Source organism: Chionomys nivalis, chromosome 13 (genome assembly GCF_950005125.1).
Source record: "Chionomys nivalis chromosome 13, mChiNiv1.1, whole genome shotgun sequence".
Taxonomy (NCBI): Eukaryota; Metazoa; Chordata; class Mammalia; order Rodentia; family Cricetidae; genus Chionomys; species Chionomys nivalis.
The window spans coordinates 38,419,777-38,438,250 of NC_080098.1; the positions used below are offsets into that span (position 1 = coordinate 38,419,777).

The 18,474-nt window shown below is 41.8% G+C and overlaps 2 protein-coding genes across 2 annotated transcripts in view; one reads left to right on the forward strand and one right to left on the reverse strand.

Moving 5' to 3' along the window:
• The window catches only part of Sugct (succinyl-CoA:glutarate-CoA transferase), a 704,072-nt gene extending 690,967 nt beyond the window's left edge, over window positions 1-13,105 (reverse strand). The window contains exon 1 of the mRNA XM_057787829.1: window positions 12,976-13,105. Coding sequence (XP_057643812.1) covers window positions 12,976-13,069 — 94 coding nt within the window. The 5' untranslated portion in view covers window positions 13,070-13,105. The remainder of the gene's footprint in view (window positions 1-12,975) is intronic.
• Window positions 13,106-13,613: 508 nt separating this feature from the next.
• Window positions 13,614-17,275, forward strand: Mplkip (M-phase specific PLK1 interacting protein). Its single transcript, XM_057787654.1, has 2 exons — window positions 13,614-14,347; window positions 15,429-17,275. The coding sequence occupies exons 1-2, from the start codon at window positions 14,012-14,014 to the stop codon at window positions 15,627-15,629; spliced, it is 537 nt and encodes a 178-aa protein (XP_057643637.1). The 5' UTR covers window positions 13,614-14,011; the 3' UTR covers window positions 15,630-17,275.
• The last annotated feature ends 1,199 nt before the right edge of the window (window positions 17,276-18,474 follow it).

The window sequence follows — 18,474 nt, forward strand, 5'->3', positions numbered from 1 at the left end:
AGGGTTTCTATAAGGGTTTTTCATAAACCATCTCACATGTATCCTATTCCCTCACCCCATAAGTTCCTTTTTACTGGCCAGGCAGCGGTGGTGCATGCCTTTAATCCCAGCACTCAGGAGGCAGAGGCAGGTGGATCTCTGTGAGTTCAAGGCCAGCCTGGTCTACAAGAGCTAGTTCCAGGACAGGCTCCAAAGCTACAGAGAAACCCTGTCTCAAAAAAACAAAAAAGAAAGAAAGAAAGAAAGAAAGAAGGAAGGAAGGAAGGAAGGAAGGAAGGAAGGAAGGAAGGAAAGAAAGAAAGATTGGAAAACCAGCACTCAGTTGGCAGTAGCAGGAGGACCGTAAAGATGTTTGAGTAACCTGGTATACACAGTGAGTGCCAGGTCAGCAGGCTACATAGTGAGACCTATGTTCATGAATAATATGAAGTATCATCTCAAGGATCCCTTGCTGTGCAATGTTTTTATAAATATTGCCACTTGAAAGGTTTTACTGTCCAATAGCTTTATACATATTAGCAGCATCAAAGATAATTTACAATAGAATATTTATTTTATTTGAGATTTGATTAATCATTAAATTTTATCTGTGACCCAAAAGTAAGAGGTCTTTCACAATTATTTTCAATCATACACAGAACAGTGCAGAGGCAAACTGAACCACCAATGCACATGTTCCCAACTGAAATCAAACAATATGATCTTCATCCTTCCTGTTTTAACTGTTATACCAGAAATAAATGTCCATTTGAGAATATATTCCACATATTTTGTTTTTTATTGCTGATTTCTCTCATTAAAAAACAAATATAGCGGTAAAGTGGTATCTAATATTGCTGATCACATTTAGGGTCTATGATTGTGGAGAAAATGCACATGTTAGCTAAGCTTAACTCAGGCATGAGTTTAGTGTTGTTATGAATTCAATACTGATGAATGAACAGTATTGTTACACAAGGTGTCTTTAAACAGAAATATTTATAAAACAAAACTACAATTGATACACTGATAAAAATGTAAGCAATCTTGAAGCACCCTATCCTTGTTTTTGCCCTTGAAGCAAGTTCATTGTTCAGTATTCACTATGACATGAAGCACTGCATTACAGAGTATGACTACTATGGAAACATGAGGATGGGTTCACCAGCAAACCTGAGACAAGCCTTAGGAAGCCTACAAACAAAACTGAATACATTATTAAAATTCAACTTGGGGACCAGAGTTTGGTTCTAAGCACCCACATCAGTGGCTCACAATAGTCCGTACCTCCAGAAAACTCACAGGCAATTGTACATGTTTGTACACAGGCACATTCGTGACTGTGTGTGACACACACACAGACACACAAAAAAAAAATAGGCATGGTATTGCATGCCTGAATTCTCAGCACTTGAGATTCTTGGGGCAGGAGGATTGCCATGAATTTAAGGTCAACATGAACTATATAAGGAGTTCTATTCCAGTCTGGGATACAGAACAAAACCCTTTTACTAAATACCACCAAAATCACCTAAGACATCTCTGTGTGAGATAAGCTTTTTGTGAAGATGTTTCTCTGTCAAGGCACCTTCTGATTGATTTAATAAAGAGCTGAATGGTTAGTAGTCAGGCAGTGTAAGGGCTAAAAGACCAGCTCCAGCCCCTACCCAGGGATCTGAAGGTGAAACGCTTCTCAGGAGTGAAGAAGGTGGTTAAAAGATCTCTTCACACATTAAACTGAGGGTGGTGCTCTCCATTTCTTGTGCTCTTTGTTTGCTCTTTACTTTTCTCTCTTGTTCTCTGTTGTTCCTCTTGCGCTGCGAAAGTTTCCAGTTTGTACACTTACAATCATCAGTTCTCCAGGTGCTCTAGCAGGTGCAGGGCTAGAGTTTTCCAGGGTTGTAGAAACAAATCAGAGTTTCAACAAAGCAGTGTTAGCCTTTCTTTATGGCTCAAGGTAGGAGTGGTTTGAGGCTTCAAGAACTTCTTAAAGGGAAAGGGGGTTAATTAAAAGAGAGATTAGCTCATAAGAGAAATCTTAGAGGGAATTGTGTGCGCTTCACTAATTTCTTAGAAGTAACCAGGCAAATAAGCTAAAAGTTATAATCAGTGAAAATCACGAGCAAGGCAAGAATAATCTTTTTCTCAGCAGGCCACTTTTCTCCAGAAGGCTGAGGGAGTGTCTGGTAACTAGGAAACGTGTGTAAACAAACAGGGGAAGAGTGTAGCATTTGGTTCCCGTTAGTACTTTCGCCAACTGTTAGTAGTCTAAAAGGAACATTTTGACTCTAAGGATTACACCCTATGCTGCCTCTCAGGATGAAATACAAGAAGTAAATTTCTTGCTTCAATTTTACCAAGGTAAAAATAAATACAAATAGTTGAGGATTTGCTTTAAGGTTAATGCGAAGTTAGCTTGGGTCAGACGTTCCCTTATCTGCTGGCAGAGTGAATCCAGGGCACTCTCGTTCTCTATCTCTACGAGAGCTTAGGATCAACAACTTCAGACATGCCATAATTCTTGTACTCGGTGTCTGTGAATGTCTCACTTGAGGCCTCTTTGCCTGGACACTAACAATGACCAACTATTTGTTTAAGAAGATAATTGTGGCCGGGCGGTGGTGGCGCACGCCTTTAATCCCAGCACTTGGGAGGCAGAGGCAGGTGAATCTCTGTGAGTTCGAGACCAGCCTGGTCTACAAGAGCTAGTTCCAGGACAGGCTCCAAAGCCACAGAGAAACCCTGTCTCGAAAAACCAAAAAAAAAAAAAAAAAAAAAAAAAAAAAGATAATTGTGGGGGTTGGAGGGGGGGACAGACAGACTTCGAAGTTTATACAAGGACCTGGTAAAGAGAGTAAGGGTATTGCCTGTGATTATTTTCTTGCCCAGAGTCCTGCATTACTGGGAAGAAGTCATCCAATATACCAATGCATAAGGAAAACTGTGCCCAGTAAACAATTGACGCACTGCTGGGGGCTTGGGGACGAATCCTACCACAGAAGAGGAGTGCTACGGCTTCCCAGGGAATTTACAGTAAGGACATTGACTATTCATAAAGCAAATACTCCCACCATGTTGTAAGGAGGGTCCGCTTTTTTGTTCCCCAGCCGCCCGGCAGCTCAGACACAAAATAATCACACATAAACCATATTGTTTGCAATACTGTTTGGCAATAGCTTAAGCGTATTTTGGGCTAACTCATATCCTAAACCATCTCTATTAATCTGTGTATCACCACGTGGCTGTGGCTTACTGGGTAAAGTTCCATCTGTCTCCTGTGGGGATACATGGCTTCTAACTCCTCCTTCTTTCTCCCAGAATCCAGTTTAGTTTTCCCCGCCTAGATTTGCTCTACCCTATCACAGGCCCAAAACAGCTTCTTTATTAACCAATGGTATTCACAGCATACAGAGCAGGGAATCCCACATCACCACGACTCTGTGTGTGGGCCTCCTCCATTGGAATGTGTGATCCTGGTGGGTTAGCTATGAGGTTTTGTCAGTTGAGTTCTTACTGCATAATCCTATGGACCACAGCAAGGTAGAAGAGGATAGGCAGGACTTCCATGGAGAGAGAGGAACCCAGTGTAAGAATCTGAGAGGTGGGGAATTCATCAGTGAGCCACAGAGAAAGTTGGACATATACTATGTTGAGGAAAGGTAATGAGCCATGTGGCAGAACATAGATTAATATAAACAGGTTAATTTAAGTTATAAGAGTTAGTTTAGAACAAGCCTAAGCTAAGGCCAAGCTTTCATACTTAATAAGAAGTCTCCATGTCATTATTTGGAAGCTGGTGGTCCAAAGAAAGTCCAATTACACATCTCCTCATTATCAGGAGAAAAAAACATAAAAAAGAATAAATTTATTTAAAAAAATCATTTTGATGAGTACATAATCAAGTTGAGGAAGGATACTTAGATTAAGAGATTATACAATATAACATATAAATATAAGAACAGACAATGGGGGGAGCTGGAGAGATGATTCAGAGTACTGAGCACTGCCTGCTTCCAGAGGTCCTGAGTTCAATTTCCACCAATCACATAGTGGCTTACAAACATCTATGATGAGATCTGATGCCTTCTTCTGGCATACAGGTATGAATGTGGATAGAACACTGTATACATAATCTTTTTAAAAAGTCACTTTAGAAAAAGCTTTAATATCTCTTGTGGAAGAACAGGAAGAATTCTGAATCCCTTTAATAAACAAAATGAAAGAAAAGAAAGAAAGAAAGAAAGAAAGGAAGGAAGGAAGGAAGGAAGGAAGGAAGGAAGGAAGGAAGGAAGGAAGGGAAAAAAAGTGATGTGGGATTTCCCTCTGTATGCTGTGCGTATGTTTTATTGGTTTTTGGTCAGTGACTTAAAAGAGTAAAGCCAGGCAGGAAATCCAAACAGAGACGTAGAGCGAGAGTAGGCGGAGTTATGCAGATGACACGTAGTCATAGGAGAAGAAAGATGCCCGTGTGCCAGTACTGAGAAGCCACGAGCCTTATGGTAAAATATAAAATAATAAAAATGGGTTAATTTAAAATGTAAGAGCTAAATAAAAATATGCTTAAACTAATAGGCCAAGCAGTGTTTTAATTAACACAGTTTTTGTGTGATTATTTTGGGTCTGGGTGGCCAAAAAACAAACAAGCGAACTCTGCCTACAAAAAAGAACAGACAATTAAAGTTGCACAGTGGTGGCTCATGCCTTTAATCCCAGCACTCAGAAGGCAGAAGCAGGCAAATCTCTGTGAGTTTGAGACCAGCCTAGTCTACAGACTGAGTTCCAGGGCAGCCAGGGCTGTTACACAGAAAAAAAAAAAACCAAAAGGAAGGGGGAAGAACCTGCCATCTGTGCCTTTTCTTATTAAATTCTAGGTAGATTCAACAAGAACTATATATGAATAAAATGTAAATAGTTAAAGTGCTAGAAAAAGCAAGAAAGAAAATACACTTTCATTAGAGAAAAGCTTTTCTTTATCAAAAACAAAAAGGAAAGAAAAAACAAGAGGATAAAAGATTGAAATCAAATAACCATAAATACACAGCTTAGTACAGTAAAAGATCCTGGGAATTAAGTTAGAAGATAAATCATACAGTACACAGATAAAAGCATTCGCAAGAATAAAACAAATGGCTGGAGTCCTGTCCCAACCACAGAAGAAGGAAGATGTGATTGCCCTGCTGAAAAAGGTACCGTGCTATGTGGCTAACATAGATAAGAATAATGGAATAATATAAGTTATAAGAGTTAATAAGAAGCCTGAGCTAATGGGCCAATCAGCTTATCATTAATATAGACCTCTGTGTGATTTCTTTGGGACCTAATGACTGCAGGAACTGGGCAGGACAAAAACCTCAGACAATAGAATAGTGTCCATGCATCCATTTAAAGCCTGAAAGAGCTTGGGAAGTAATTCTAGACAGAAAAGAATAGAGTAAAGTATGGCTTCTTGGTAGCAGCAATTTCTAAGGTCTGCTCTGCTTGCTAGAGGCAAGCAAACACTCTCATTTAAGAGAGGCTTCCTGACTCAGCTTTAGCTGCAAAACCCTGCAGCTCTTTAAGAGGTCCTGCCACGAAACACTTAAATGGTGTTGATGAAAGCTGACCACATGCTTTTTGACCATAGCCATAGCAGGAAAAAAGCTGCACTGTTTTAAAATGCCGGCTTTCTGGGTCGTCCTGCCAGTGCAAACTCTGACTCTTTGATGTAGGAGGTCCGGCTACAGAGGGAGCATCTGAGTGTTGTTGGTGCACACACTGTTGCAGCTTGCTTGCTGGCAAGGACCTTGAAACGCCATAGAGTTGTGGCAATAAACATGGCTCCTGCTGGTACCTCAGCTATAAGCCTTGAATTTCAGAAAGCTAAGGAATGGGCTGGATCCAGCCGTCAAAGCAACGGCTTTAATCCTCTCCATATTGCTTAGCAAATTAAAGAAACATGTGGTCAAGAAAGAGAGAGAGAAAAAAGAGATACAGTAAAGAGAGATTCAAAGATGAAGAAAATCTCTAAAAGTTTTTTGAAAATTACTCTTGGTTGTTTGCTTATTGTAGAGAAAAAATTAGTAGAATCATTGTAACTAGGGCAAAGAGAACAGTTGTTTTCTAGAAGTACTTAGACTTAGTTTTCTGTTACCTACAGAGTTGTTTTTCAGGAGCTTTACAGCCTTTGCACGACTTTGGTCACAAGACAAGTCCTGGCACACCTAAATCATCTTGCATTATTGGGTACACAAACAATACACTATAAGGACTAACATTGCAGGGATGTAATGTTTTACTTTAGAAAACATAGATTAGGTCAGGGGCTTTGGTATGAAGAATATTTTTTTAAGATTTATTTATTTATTTATTTATACAGTATTCTGCCTGTAGGGCACCAGATCTCATTATAGGTGGTTGTGAGCCACCATGTGGTTGCATGGGAATTGAACTCAGGACCTCTGGAAGAGCAGTCAGTGCTCTTAACCGCTGAGCCATCTCTCCAGCCCCTTAAGAATATTTTTTATCCAAAAAACAACTTTTGTGAATGGCTGTTTGGGGTTCAGTTCATCAAAACTATTTCTCCCTGCTGCCAGAAAGCCTAAATTATATTCTGGAGTGACTGCTTTCTTCTCTTCTGACCCTTACTACACCAAACACCCTGACAGCTCATATTTCAAAGAGTACCTTAATCTTTTTTCTTATTGATTTATATAGATTTGGGTAGCCAGACAAGCTAGTACATACCTTTAATCCCAACACTGAGGAGACAGAGGCAGGCATACTTTACAGGTACATGTAGATACCTGTAAGTATGAGACCAGCCTACAAATGGAGAGTTCCAGGCCAGACATGGCTCCATAGCAAGAGCCTATCTCAAAAAAGTGCCTTTTTAACCAATCATTATTTAGTAGAAGTAAGTAATGCACAGGTTTACGTTTCCCCAACCCCAAATTATACCATTTATAGTTAATTTAAAAAGCTTCTATAACATATTTAAAAAGATCTATCTGATGTTTGTTTTTTCGATTAAAATATCAAGTAGTTGTTTCTTGTATAAAAGCTCAGTATTTCTCTTGCTTTTTATGTTTCTAAATCTTTACAGTTTTATGCAAGAGATGTTGTATATGCTGGTTTTCTGCTGCTATAACAGAAAACTAGAGCCTGGGTGATTTATTTTAAAAGAGATTGTTTCTCATAATCTAATAGCTGGGACATCCAAGAGAGCATAGTGGCTACATGTAGTCTTTGTGTTCCCCAAGGCAGAAAAAAAAAATGAGGACAAAGGGCAGCAACAACAGGGATAACAAAGTTGAGTTTGATTTTATAACAAACCACTCTGGCAATAACTAACTTATAACCATGGTAACCCATCATGAGGCCTGAATCCTCAAAGTCCTAAATATCTTTTAAAGGCCAATACTATTAAAGTTGTGATTAAACTTCAACCATGAAAGTACATGTGTAACATTTTAGAATTGGAAAACTACAAAGATGCAATGTCATCTGTTCATTTAAAGTAATCTTTTAGTATTTATTTCTAGAAAACGTGACTCACACATTCCAGCCAGACTGATGTTCAGGCCACTATACCTGCAGCAGCCTCAGCCCTCTTGCATCTACTGACAGGCACCCTACTAAGAAACTGTGAATCTCTAATAGACTTCCAGGTGCCAGGATTTCTCACCTGGAGAACTGATTTGCAAAAGTTGGTATGATGACCCTACATATACTCTGGTCCCCTGCCTCCTGCTAGGAAACCAGAGAGCCCAGCTGCAGGCTTGTTCTGTGAAGCCCCCACACTTACTCAGAGACCTATTTTAATAAAGTCCCCAACTCCTACCTCGTGAGCCTGATTCTGTTGCAGAGTAACCACCAGGTTCTCTGTCTCTAAACTCTCTTCAGAGCTCCCACAATGCTGGTATCTATTTGTTCATGGTATTAATAGCCCTGCTAATAAACTTCATACCCTCAACAATCCAGCTCAATGTTCCTTTAAAACTTACATCTAGTCCTTTCAACTCTTCTATTTCTTCATATAGAACTATTTTTGTAAGTATTTTTATTAATTTCAATGGAGATTTCTGTTGGTGTAACTGCATTGATACATGTATTACACATTGGTGAAGCATATATTTGACACATTTCTCTTGTGCCTGGCCAATATACATGCTTAGAAATGAAAAGGGAATAGCTTTTTAACAAAGCAATGGAATTTGACTCTATTTAAAAACAGTTCCTAGGGGCTGGAGAGATGGCTCAGTGGTTAAGAGCACTGTCTGCTCTTCCAGGGGTCCTGAGTTCAATTCCCAGCAACCACATGGTGGCTCACAACCATCTGTAATGAGATCTGGTGCTCCCCTCTGGTGTGTTGGCATACATGGAGGCAGAATGTCGTATACATAATAAATAAATAAATCTTAAATAAATAAATACAAAAAAGAAAAACAGTTCCTAGCCGGGCGGTGGTGGCGCTCGCCTTTAATCCCAGCACCTGGGAGGCAGAGGCAGGTGGATCTCTGAGTTCAAGGCCAGCCTGCTCTACAAGAGCTAGTGCCAGGACAGGCTCAAAGCTACAGCAAAACTTTGTCTCGAAAAACAAAAACAAACAAACAAAACACCACACAGTTCCTATAAAATCTTGCTTTGTCAATGGAAATATTAAGTGATTTACTGTGTTTGAAGCAGATTCACTCCTATTAATGAATGAGCTAATCACATATTCACTTCTTGGTAACCTATATTACAGGGGTTGAATCATAAGAGAAGACCCCAAAAACTACGAGTCTAGGAGTTTGTGCCACCTTCCTCTGATAAATGGGAGTAAATTCTGCTTGGGTGGAAAAATGAACTAATGCCTGAGCTTCTACCCTGAGAGATATATATAAATAACCTTTCCAGGAGCACAGCAGCCTCACTGAGTTTGTAGTCCTTAGAATGTACCCAAGTCTCTCGGTTTGTATCCTTTAAACTATAAACACATACTTCAAACTATCTAATCAATCATCCTTTAACTTCCAAGGCTTGTGCTTTAACCCAGTTTCCATCTAGAAAGTGCTAGCAGTGCAGAAACATGAAAATATTTATTTCTTGCAGACACAGTAAATAACCAAAATATCAATGCATGAAGCACTGATTGCTGCCACTAACCTAAAATGGATGTGTTCAGAATCTTTTTTAGCTGAGATCTGGAACTTCCTCAGAGGGGTTCCAGAGTCTCTTTGCAGGATGGCAAAGTAAGGGGACAAGGTGAGCAGGATTCTGGGTCCCAATCTGCCTTAAACATTATTCTTTTTTGGGGGTGGGGGGGTTCGAGACAGGGTTTCTTCTGCTATTATAAGTATTGGATTCTCAAATAGGTCTTTCTTATTTTTTTTTAAAGATATGGCATGATGAAATGAAATTGATATCCACTATAAACACACACACACACACAAACACACACACTCACACACACACACACTTTTAGATAACCTAAATAAAGATTGGAACCTTATAGAAACAAGCAGTCTCAAGGCTGGAGAGATGGCTCAGAGATTAAGAGCACTGGTTGCTCTTCCAGAGGTCCTGAGTTCAATTCCCAGCAACCACATGGTGGCTCACAACCATCTGTAACGAGATCTGGTGTCCTGGCACACATGCAGGTAGAATACTGTATACATAATAAATAAATAAAATCTTTTTTTAAAAAAAAGAAAGAAAAAAGCAGACTCCACTCATCTTCATACTTATGTTTCCTGATCTTGTTGCTCTTACTTGCTTTAACTTCTGTACTCTAAAACACTACCACCGGAGAGTTCCTTGACATTGTTCATTTCTATATATACAATGGTAAACTGAATACAGCACCTAGTCGCTGGCAATATCTATCCTGAGAACACTGTAGTGCACAATTCTGTCTTCTAATGCTAGTCATCCCTACATTGTGTGTGCTGTTCTTTTTGCAGGAACAATGTCTATTAGCTAACAAAATTGCCTACTTTCCTTTTCCCTCCAAGAGAAAGCTATTCTATACTCACAGCCATCATTACAGTTCTTTATTTTTATAGCTCCAGGAAAAACAAACAAATTTCCTTTCCCCTCAAGCTTTCACTAAACTCAGTATAGAAAGAAATTTTCAGTCTGGGGTTCTTGGGCCTACCAGCTTGGCCAGTCAAACTGTAAATCCCAGACTAAAGTTTAGGAATACCCTGGCTTTAGTTATAGTTCACTAGCTAAGAGCATATTCATCATCTGTAAATCCAAAAGAAGCTACACAGTACCACTTTCTTTTTTCTTTTTTTGAGAGATCTCTATTATGCAGCTCTGGTCATCTCAGAATTCACTATGTAGAAGAGGCTACTTGAACTCACAGAGATTCCGCCTGCCTCTAGCTCTGAAATGCTAAAATTAAAGGCCTGTGTCTTACGGGGAGGTGATGGTGGTGGCACACGCCTTTAATCCCAGTGCTCTGGAGGCTGAGGCCTGTGGATCTCTGTGAGTTCAAGGCTAGTTCCTGTCTACAGAGTGAGTTCTAGGATGTCAAGACAGAGAAACTCTGTCTCAAAAAACAAAACCAAAAGAAAAGGCATATGTCACCATGCCTGGCCACCTTCAAAATTTGTGTGCATGTGTTTTTTTTTTTTTAATTTCATTTTTCAAATGATTAATTTGTATTTCTAAGGGAGAAAAAAAATCCCTAGAATTCAAAAAGTCTGAATTCTGATCTTGCTAGGTGAGTTTAAACAAATCATTTAATTGTTCTTGCCAAAATTATCATTTGAAAGAAGTCTGTAAAGAGATTAAAATATATGTTGAGTTTCACATAATTAAAGATTCAGTTTTGGACAATCCTATAGATGTGTAGGTAGGCACACTACCTTAAATGTAAATCTACCCAGCAGGGCGGTGGTGGCGCACGCCTTTAATCCCAGCACTCGGGAGGCAGAGGCAGGCGGATCTCTGGGAGTTCGAGGCCAGCCTGGTCTACAAAGGGAGTTCCAGGACAGGCGCCAAAGCTACAGAGAAACCCTGTCTCGAAAAACCAATATATATATATATATATATATACCCAGCAAAATTTTCCACTGTATTTCTTCCTCTGTCAGATTTTAGTATATTGTGTGGATAGATTATAAGAGCATTCTGGGGGCTGGGGATGCACTGAAGCTCAATAGTAAAGAGCCTGCCTTGCCTGGATTAGACCTTGGATTCAATTCCATTCTAGAAGCAGAATTCAAGTAAAAAGATAATATTGAACAAGCTGAAACCTAATTCTGTATATCTTCTCCCAGTTATAAAAATAATAAACGTAACTTTGATGCCCATCACCCCACTTCTTGGTTCCCCTTGTAAGACAGATTATTGATTCATTGACATATATGTGACTTATTTATTGTAAGTATGAGTGTTTAGAAAAGAAACATTTGGTCAGTGTTAGTATTCAGGCATCTGTACTGACCTGCCCTTGGGGTCCTGACAGGACATGCCCTCAGCTGCAGCCACTAAGAGCACCTCATGTGCACCTTCTCCATGTTCCCTTATAAAAGGCAGGTCTTATCCACCTCCAGTCTCTTTCTCTCTCTCTCTCTCTCTGTCTTTTGTCTGCTACTCTTATCAGCTCTCTTTCTCTTCTACCACTCTTGTCCCCAGGGACTGGTCTCTGTTCCTTTTCTATACCCTTCTCTTTCCTCTTCAGTAAGCCTCCTGTTGTATGGCGTGACTTCTCCTCGTGGCATTTTAAAATAAATAACAGTCAGGATAGAACAATGCCAATGTTAGATAAGTTGTAGTTTGCAGGCTTTAATTATATCACTATATCTTGATGGTGACATTATCCTTCCATGAATAGTTATACAAATTGTCTTCAAAAGAAAGAAATGTGGTCAACCCTGAGTTAAATATTGAGAACTTGTCTCAAAAACAAAATGAAGCAAAACAAGAAAGTTGAATGGAATTAATTGCCTAAGAATAAACCACCACCACGAAAAAACAAAACAAAACAAAAATCCCCCTCGCCCCCAAATCCTGTGTGTCTCCATTAATGGAGATAAAAGCTGAAAAGACACTCTTTACTCATGTCACTGAAGATGTCAGAGACTAAACAGAGGCCAAAATCTTCCATGAAGGTGCTTTGGCTGAATGCAAACCACAGGGGACAGGAGCTGGAGAGGAGGCTCAGTGCTTAAGGGGACTGACTGCCCTCGCGGAGGACCTCGGTTGTTCCCAGCGCCCACCTGGAAAAGCACAGCCACACTTTTCTCCAGTTCCCTCTAATCTCCAAAGGCATAAGCAAGTGAATAAATACACAACAAAAATCTAAACAAAATCTCCTCAGGCCCATACTATACACTGGTCTAATTTAATGAGTTCTAGAATTCCCCGAGCTGATTTCAGTATGAAGAACTAAGGGAAACTCCACAAAACTAGTAATTTGAAATTCCATCTTCTACAAGATGGAGACAGGTGTCTTATGCAGAATTTGTGCAGAGGATGGAATTCCTGAATTATCCTGTTTCTTTATAATTACGAGATTTTTAAGTTTTGGTTAAATTTTCCTCTTTTTCCTTTTAAAAATACCTTTTTCCTAATCTCGTCAACTTCCACAAGAACTGAAACGCAGGGGTCAAGTCCAGCATCAATTACTACAGGCTAAGTTATCAAGGCAGCAGTCTGCTTTCTAAAACTCAGTTTTGGGCGGGAGGTAGTGTTTTTTTTTTTGTTTTGTTTTGTTTTGTTTTGTTTTGTTTTTTCGAGACAGGGTTTCTCTGTGGCTTTGGAGCCTGTCCTGGAACTAGCTCTGTAGACCAGGCTGGTCTCGAACTTACAGACATCCGCCTGCCTCTGCCTCCCGAGTGCTGGGATTAAAGGCGTGCGCCACCATCGCCCGGCGAGGTAGTGTTTTTTAAGTTATCAGAACTTGGGGGACTAAAAGGTAGGGGTGAAGAGAAGCGGGGCACGAACGCGGCCGCGAGCCTGGTCAGGGGAGAGGGCGGCGCGAGAGCTCTCCTCAGGGACGGGGCGCTGAGTGTCATAGGGTACCTGACTGCGGGCGGCCGGTCCACAGCCCCTTCCCGCCGGCCCGGCCTCGGCCCGGTCTCCGAAAAGCCAGCAGCCTGGCCAGGGTCCACAGCATCGTCCCCTCAGACGAGTGAGAGCACGCCGGCGACGGCCCTCCTTGACCTTAGGACCCTCGGCCAGCCCCGCCCCCTCTGACAGACCCGCTCCTCTGCCAGCTCCGCCCAGGTCCTCGGCCCCGCCCCCCCGAACTCACTCCCCCCCACCCCTACCCACGCGCCTCGGAGCTGGCTCCGCCTCAGGCCCTCGCGGCCCCGCCTCCTCAGCCCCGCCCCCTCTGGCTCTTGCACCCCCCCTCAGCCCCGCCCCCTCAGACTCACTCCCTGCCCCCCAATTCCCGCGCCTTGGCGTTGGCTCCGCCTCTGGCCCCTCAGCCCCGCCCCCTCTGGCTCCTGCCCCCCTCAGCCCCGCCCCTCGGACTCACCCCCCTCCCCTCGTCCTCGCCCCCGCGCCTCCGCGCTGCCCTCCGCCCCGGGTCCATTCGGTCTTGCCCCTTTGTCTAGAGCCCACGACTCCGGCCTGTGGCCCGGCAGACACCCCGCCTTCCGGAAGCCCCAGAGCCCGATGGCCCACCCCCCTCGGACCCGCCTCCTCCGGGACCACCTCCCCCGACACGTCCTCTCCCACCCTTCGGCACTCTGCCACACCCCACACATCCTGTAAGACAGGTCGAAGGGTTTGCGTCTTCCGCTTCCGCCTTCGTGGACGGGGATTCCACCAAAGGCTGCCGGAGGCAGTGTTCGAGGGTGTGGGTCCCATTCTACAGCCTTTCCTCCTCTCAGACACACCCACGTCCTCCGGATTGAGTGACCTATTTACTCGCCTTCCTGCGAAAGCTTTGAGCAGTCGGAACCTTTGTGTGCCCGGAACTAAGGTGCCGAACTGCGCTGGCATCCGGAAGGCTTCATAATTAGAGGAATCCCAGTTCTTTTCTGGCGGTCGATCGCTGGAGTTCCGGTGAGAGGATCATCGACGGAGTTCTACAGCTTCAGTTCCTGCTATGCACCGACCGAATTTTCGACCCCCAACTCCTCCGTACCCCGGCCCGGGGGTAGGAGGCTGGGGTGGTGGAAGCAGCTTCCGGGGTGCCCTGGGCGGGGGGCCGCGGCCGCCCTCCCCGCGGGACGGGTACGGGAGTCCGCACCAAACTCCGCCGTGCGGGCCCCGCGCTAGGCCGTACGGGAGCAGCCACTCTCCGCGGCATGGCGGCAGCTTCTCGGGGACCCGCTTCGGGTCTCCGTCCCCGGGCGGCTACCCAGGCTCCTACTCCAGGTCCCCCGCGGGGTCCCAGCATCAGTTCGGCTACTCCCCAGGGCAGCAGCAGACCTACCCCCAGGTAAAGACAATAGCTAGCGTTTGCCGAGCTCTTACTGCGATGGCAGACGTGATACTAAACTTCCCTTTACGTGGATTGTTTAATCCTCTGTGAAGTGACATACTACGTTGGCCCAGTTTTACAGATAAATATACTGAAGTGTAAATAAATAAATTAAGATTATCATAAGTGGCAGAGCTATCGTTCTCTGTTCCACAGCAGATGTGCTCTTAACGAGTATACCATATTCATATACAAATTTTCTTAATCCTCTATTTCTTCTCTCCTCCCAGCTCCCACAGTTTTTTTTTTTTTTTGTCAGTTTTTCAGTAAATAATCCTGGAATCCTATGAGGAGGACATAAATGATTCCCTACTATTGTATGACTTGTCTAGACTTTAGTCCACTGCCATTTCCTACCGATGTCCATCCTTGCTTTTGTTTCATTGTTTTTTTTTAATACAATTTTTTTTTCCCCGAACTATATTGATTTCTACTCCAAGTTCTCTTGAAGTACAAAACCGAGAATCGGGAGTTGTGTAAATTTCCCTTCATCGAAATGAGTGTCCACAAGGCAGGAAGTAGCTCTTTGACTGAAAACTTGAATCTACCGTGTTTTGCAAACTTGAATATTCTCACCAGCTGAATCCCGTTGAGCTGGAGCTAAAAATTGTAGGAAATTTTCATGCAATATAAAAGTAGAAATTTGATAACTATCAGGTTAAAACGTTTTTAAGAAAAGAATACAATTAATTTGTTCACGGCTTGTACAGGATTTATTTGTATTTGATAGTTGCAGGGTTATCCCATTAGAAACGCAAAAGATAGGCATTTTTTAAAAACGAAAAATACAATTGGTTTTAGTAATTGTTTTGTTTTTCGAGACGGGTTTTCTCTGTTGTAGCTCTGTAGACCATGATGGCCTCGAACCCACAGAGATCGTGCCTGCCTCTGTCTTCTGTGGGCTGGGATTAAAGTCGTGGGCCACCATTCCCTGCTGATTTAAAGAAAACAAGAGATTTGCAACTGAATATACTATTCAGCTTCACTTTTCAACTTTTAATGTGAGATGTTTTTTTAACTGATGATTTTTTTCCTAAAGGGTTCTCCAAGGACATCTACACCATTTGGATCAGGGCGTGGTAGAGAAAAAAGAATGTCTAATGAGTTGGAAAGTTATTTTAAGCCTTCAATGCTTGAAGACCCTTGGGCTGGCCTAGAACCAGTGTCTGTAGTGGATATAAGCCAACAGTACAGCAATACGCAAACATTCACAGGCAAAAAAGGAAGATACTTTTCTTAACTTTTCTGAAATTCAACTGGAAGCTTCATGTGTCAGGAGCATCTTGGACAGAACTTTACACAACTTGTGTAAATGAGTTGAACCCAAAGATGCCTGTGCTACGTGGTGGTGGCATACACCTTCAATGCCAGCACTGGGAGGCAGGCAGGCGGATCTGAGTGTGAGGCCAGCCTGGTCTACAGAGTGTGTTTCAGGACAGCCAGGGCTACACAGAGAGACCCTGTCTCAAAAAAAGAAAGAAGATGCCTGTGATCAAGGGATCACAACAATTTAATCTTTCTCCCATTTTACAAAAGAAACCAATGGTAAGATTTGTTTTCCAAAATGGGCTCAACAGTATTTCAAGTCCCACACACTCTTGCAGAATTCTGCCACTTCCCTCAAGAGGATGTGTCGTTTTGAACTTTATCAGACATTCCTTACTGTCCTGATTAAAGGAGTATGATGAAGTTTATTTTTATTATGAGTGAAACATTTCATCCAGACTGTTACACTTGCATATGGAAATGTTCAGAATCCAGATGTTTTGACCAGTAAAGGAGATGGCAGTGTTTGTTTAAAATGGCTGTCTTTTTTTTTTTTGTCCCCTGTTTTAAAAACTAGTCTTTGGGTGAATCACATGAAAGGAAAACTAAGAGTATGGATATAAAAAGGAAAAGCTACCAATTTAGGCAATAAGCAAATGGTAAGGCTATTTGCCTCATCTAAGAATATCCAAATCTAATATTAAACTACGGTTGATTTTGGGTGAATCAGGTTCTCTATTTCCACCATGCTGAACAATGATGAGTTTGAAGATGCACCTCAAATTTTCAAAATTTGTGTGATTTCAAGGACGGAGAAGTTAGCAGTCCATGTGTTCTTCTCACATACTGACATTACATTTCACATTAAAGGAACGCGACTTAATTCAGACAAATGTAAGTCTGCAGTCCCGGGACTCATGATGCTGAGGGAGGAGACTTACAGGTTTAAGGCAGCTTGGGCTATAAGCAAGACCTCCTATTCTTGCTCTCCAACCCCCATCCCCTCCACCCCCAGGTATTTTACAGGTTATGGTTTATATTTTCTAGAATTTCTTTCACTTTTGAAACCTTTCAGGAATTTTTGCCATTGTGTTAGATAATCTGTAAATTTTCAGTAATTGTTTTTCAGGCCTCCTTAGTCTCCAGCCATGACTTAAACCAGAAGTGTTTTCAATTTTACCATGAAGTTCCTGGTATCTTTTTCTTCTTTATCCAATATTTACTACCTAACCCAAGATTTGTCATTTTCTAACCCATAGTGAAAACATTGCCAGTTAACTTATGTAAATGGATCTCAGTTCCCAGTGTTATAAAATACTATTTTACTTTGAGAAAATATCCTATACAATTAGTAGAACCTGCACATTAAAATAGGAGTAGCTGAGCATGGTGGCACACGCCTTTAGTGGGATCTCTGTGGATTTCTGTGAGTTAGAGGCCAGCCTGGTCTACATAGCAAGTTCCAGTTCCAGGCCAGCCAAGGCTGCATAGTAAGACCCTGTTTCAAAATAAAATAAAAAGAAAGAAAATGAAAAATCTAGGAAATAAGACCAATTGTTTCCAAAATATAGTCTAGAACTTCGTGTATTTAACCATAAAATCAGACGTCTTTATTCTGTTCTAAAGCATTAAAAAGCATAAAGATTATGGAGAGTGCTTTGTAAAGACTTTGGGTTTTTTTTGTTTGTTTCGTTTTTTGTTTTTTTCGAGACAGGGTTTCTCTGTAGCTTTGGTGCCTGTCCTGGAACTAGCTCTGTAGACCAGGCTGGCCTCAAACTCACAAAGATCCGCCTGTCTCTGCCTCCCGAGTGCTGGGATTAAAGGTGTGCGCCACCACCGCCCGGCCTTTTTTTTTTTGGGGGGGGGGGCGGGGTTTTTTTTGGTTTTTTTGAGACAGGGTTTGTCTGTTGCTTTGGAGCCTGCCCTGTAACTAGCTTTGTAGAAGATCAGGCTGGCCTCGAACTCAGAGATCTGCCTGTTTCTGCCTCCTGAGTGCTGGGATTAAAGGCATGTGCCACCACTGCCTGGCTCAAAATTAATAGATTTTTAAGTTTTTAAATTTATTTTAATTTTTTGGTTTTATCCTACTTCCTTTCACTGAGATTGAGTTACATGGGTAAGGAAGGGAAGTACAAGTTTAGAATAAACGTTGCAGTCTTCTCCCTATTATAAAAGAGCTGAAGAATTTTAAGGAGTGGTGGTAAAAATAAGAGAAATGACTAGTTCTTAAAGTGATAAAAAAAAATTTGAGACAGGATCTCACCATTTACTCTTGCTATCCTGGAACTCACTGTGTAGACCAGGCTGGCCTCAGACTCACAGAGATCTGCCTGTCTATGCCTCCAAAGTGCTGGGATTAAAGGCGTGTACCGTATATATCTTTTTAAAAATTACAATAAGGGGTATGGGACCAAAATTTTGGGGGATCTCACATCAGCTGAGGAGGGAAGGAAGGGAGTATAGTAAACTCAACTCAAGAAGAGTGAAGAAAAGGATGAAAAATAGTAAATCTTAAAACTGGGCATGGAAACCCGAGCTTTAAATCAGAGGCATAGGCAGAACAATCTCCAAATTCAAAGACTGCCTGGTTTACACATGATCCAATTGTTTCAGTTACCAAGGTAAATCTAAGTGAAATAATTTGGCTTTAGCAAAAGATCATAAACTAGGATTAGAAAACTGGACCCTACTGGGATTAAAGGCGTGTCCCACTTTTGCCTGGTTTATTCAATATATCCTAAACTTACATTAATTTATTTCAAATTTTCCAAAATAATAAATAGAAATTGTAGATTGTTTCACTTATAGACATTGTTATC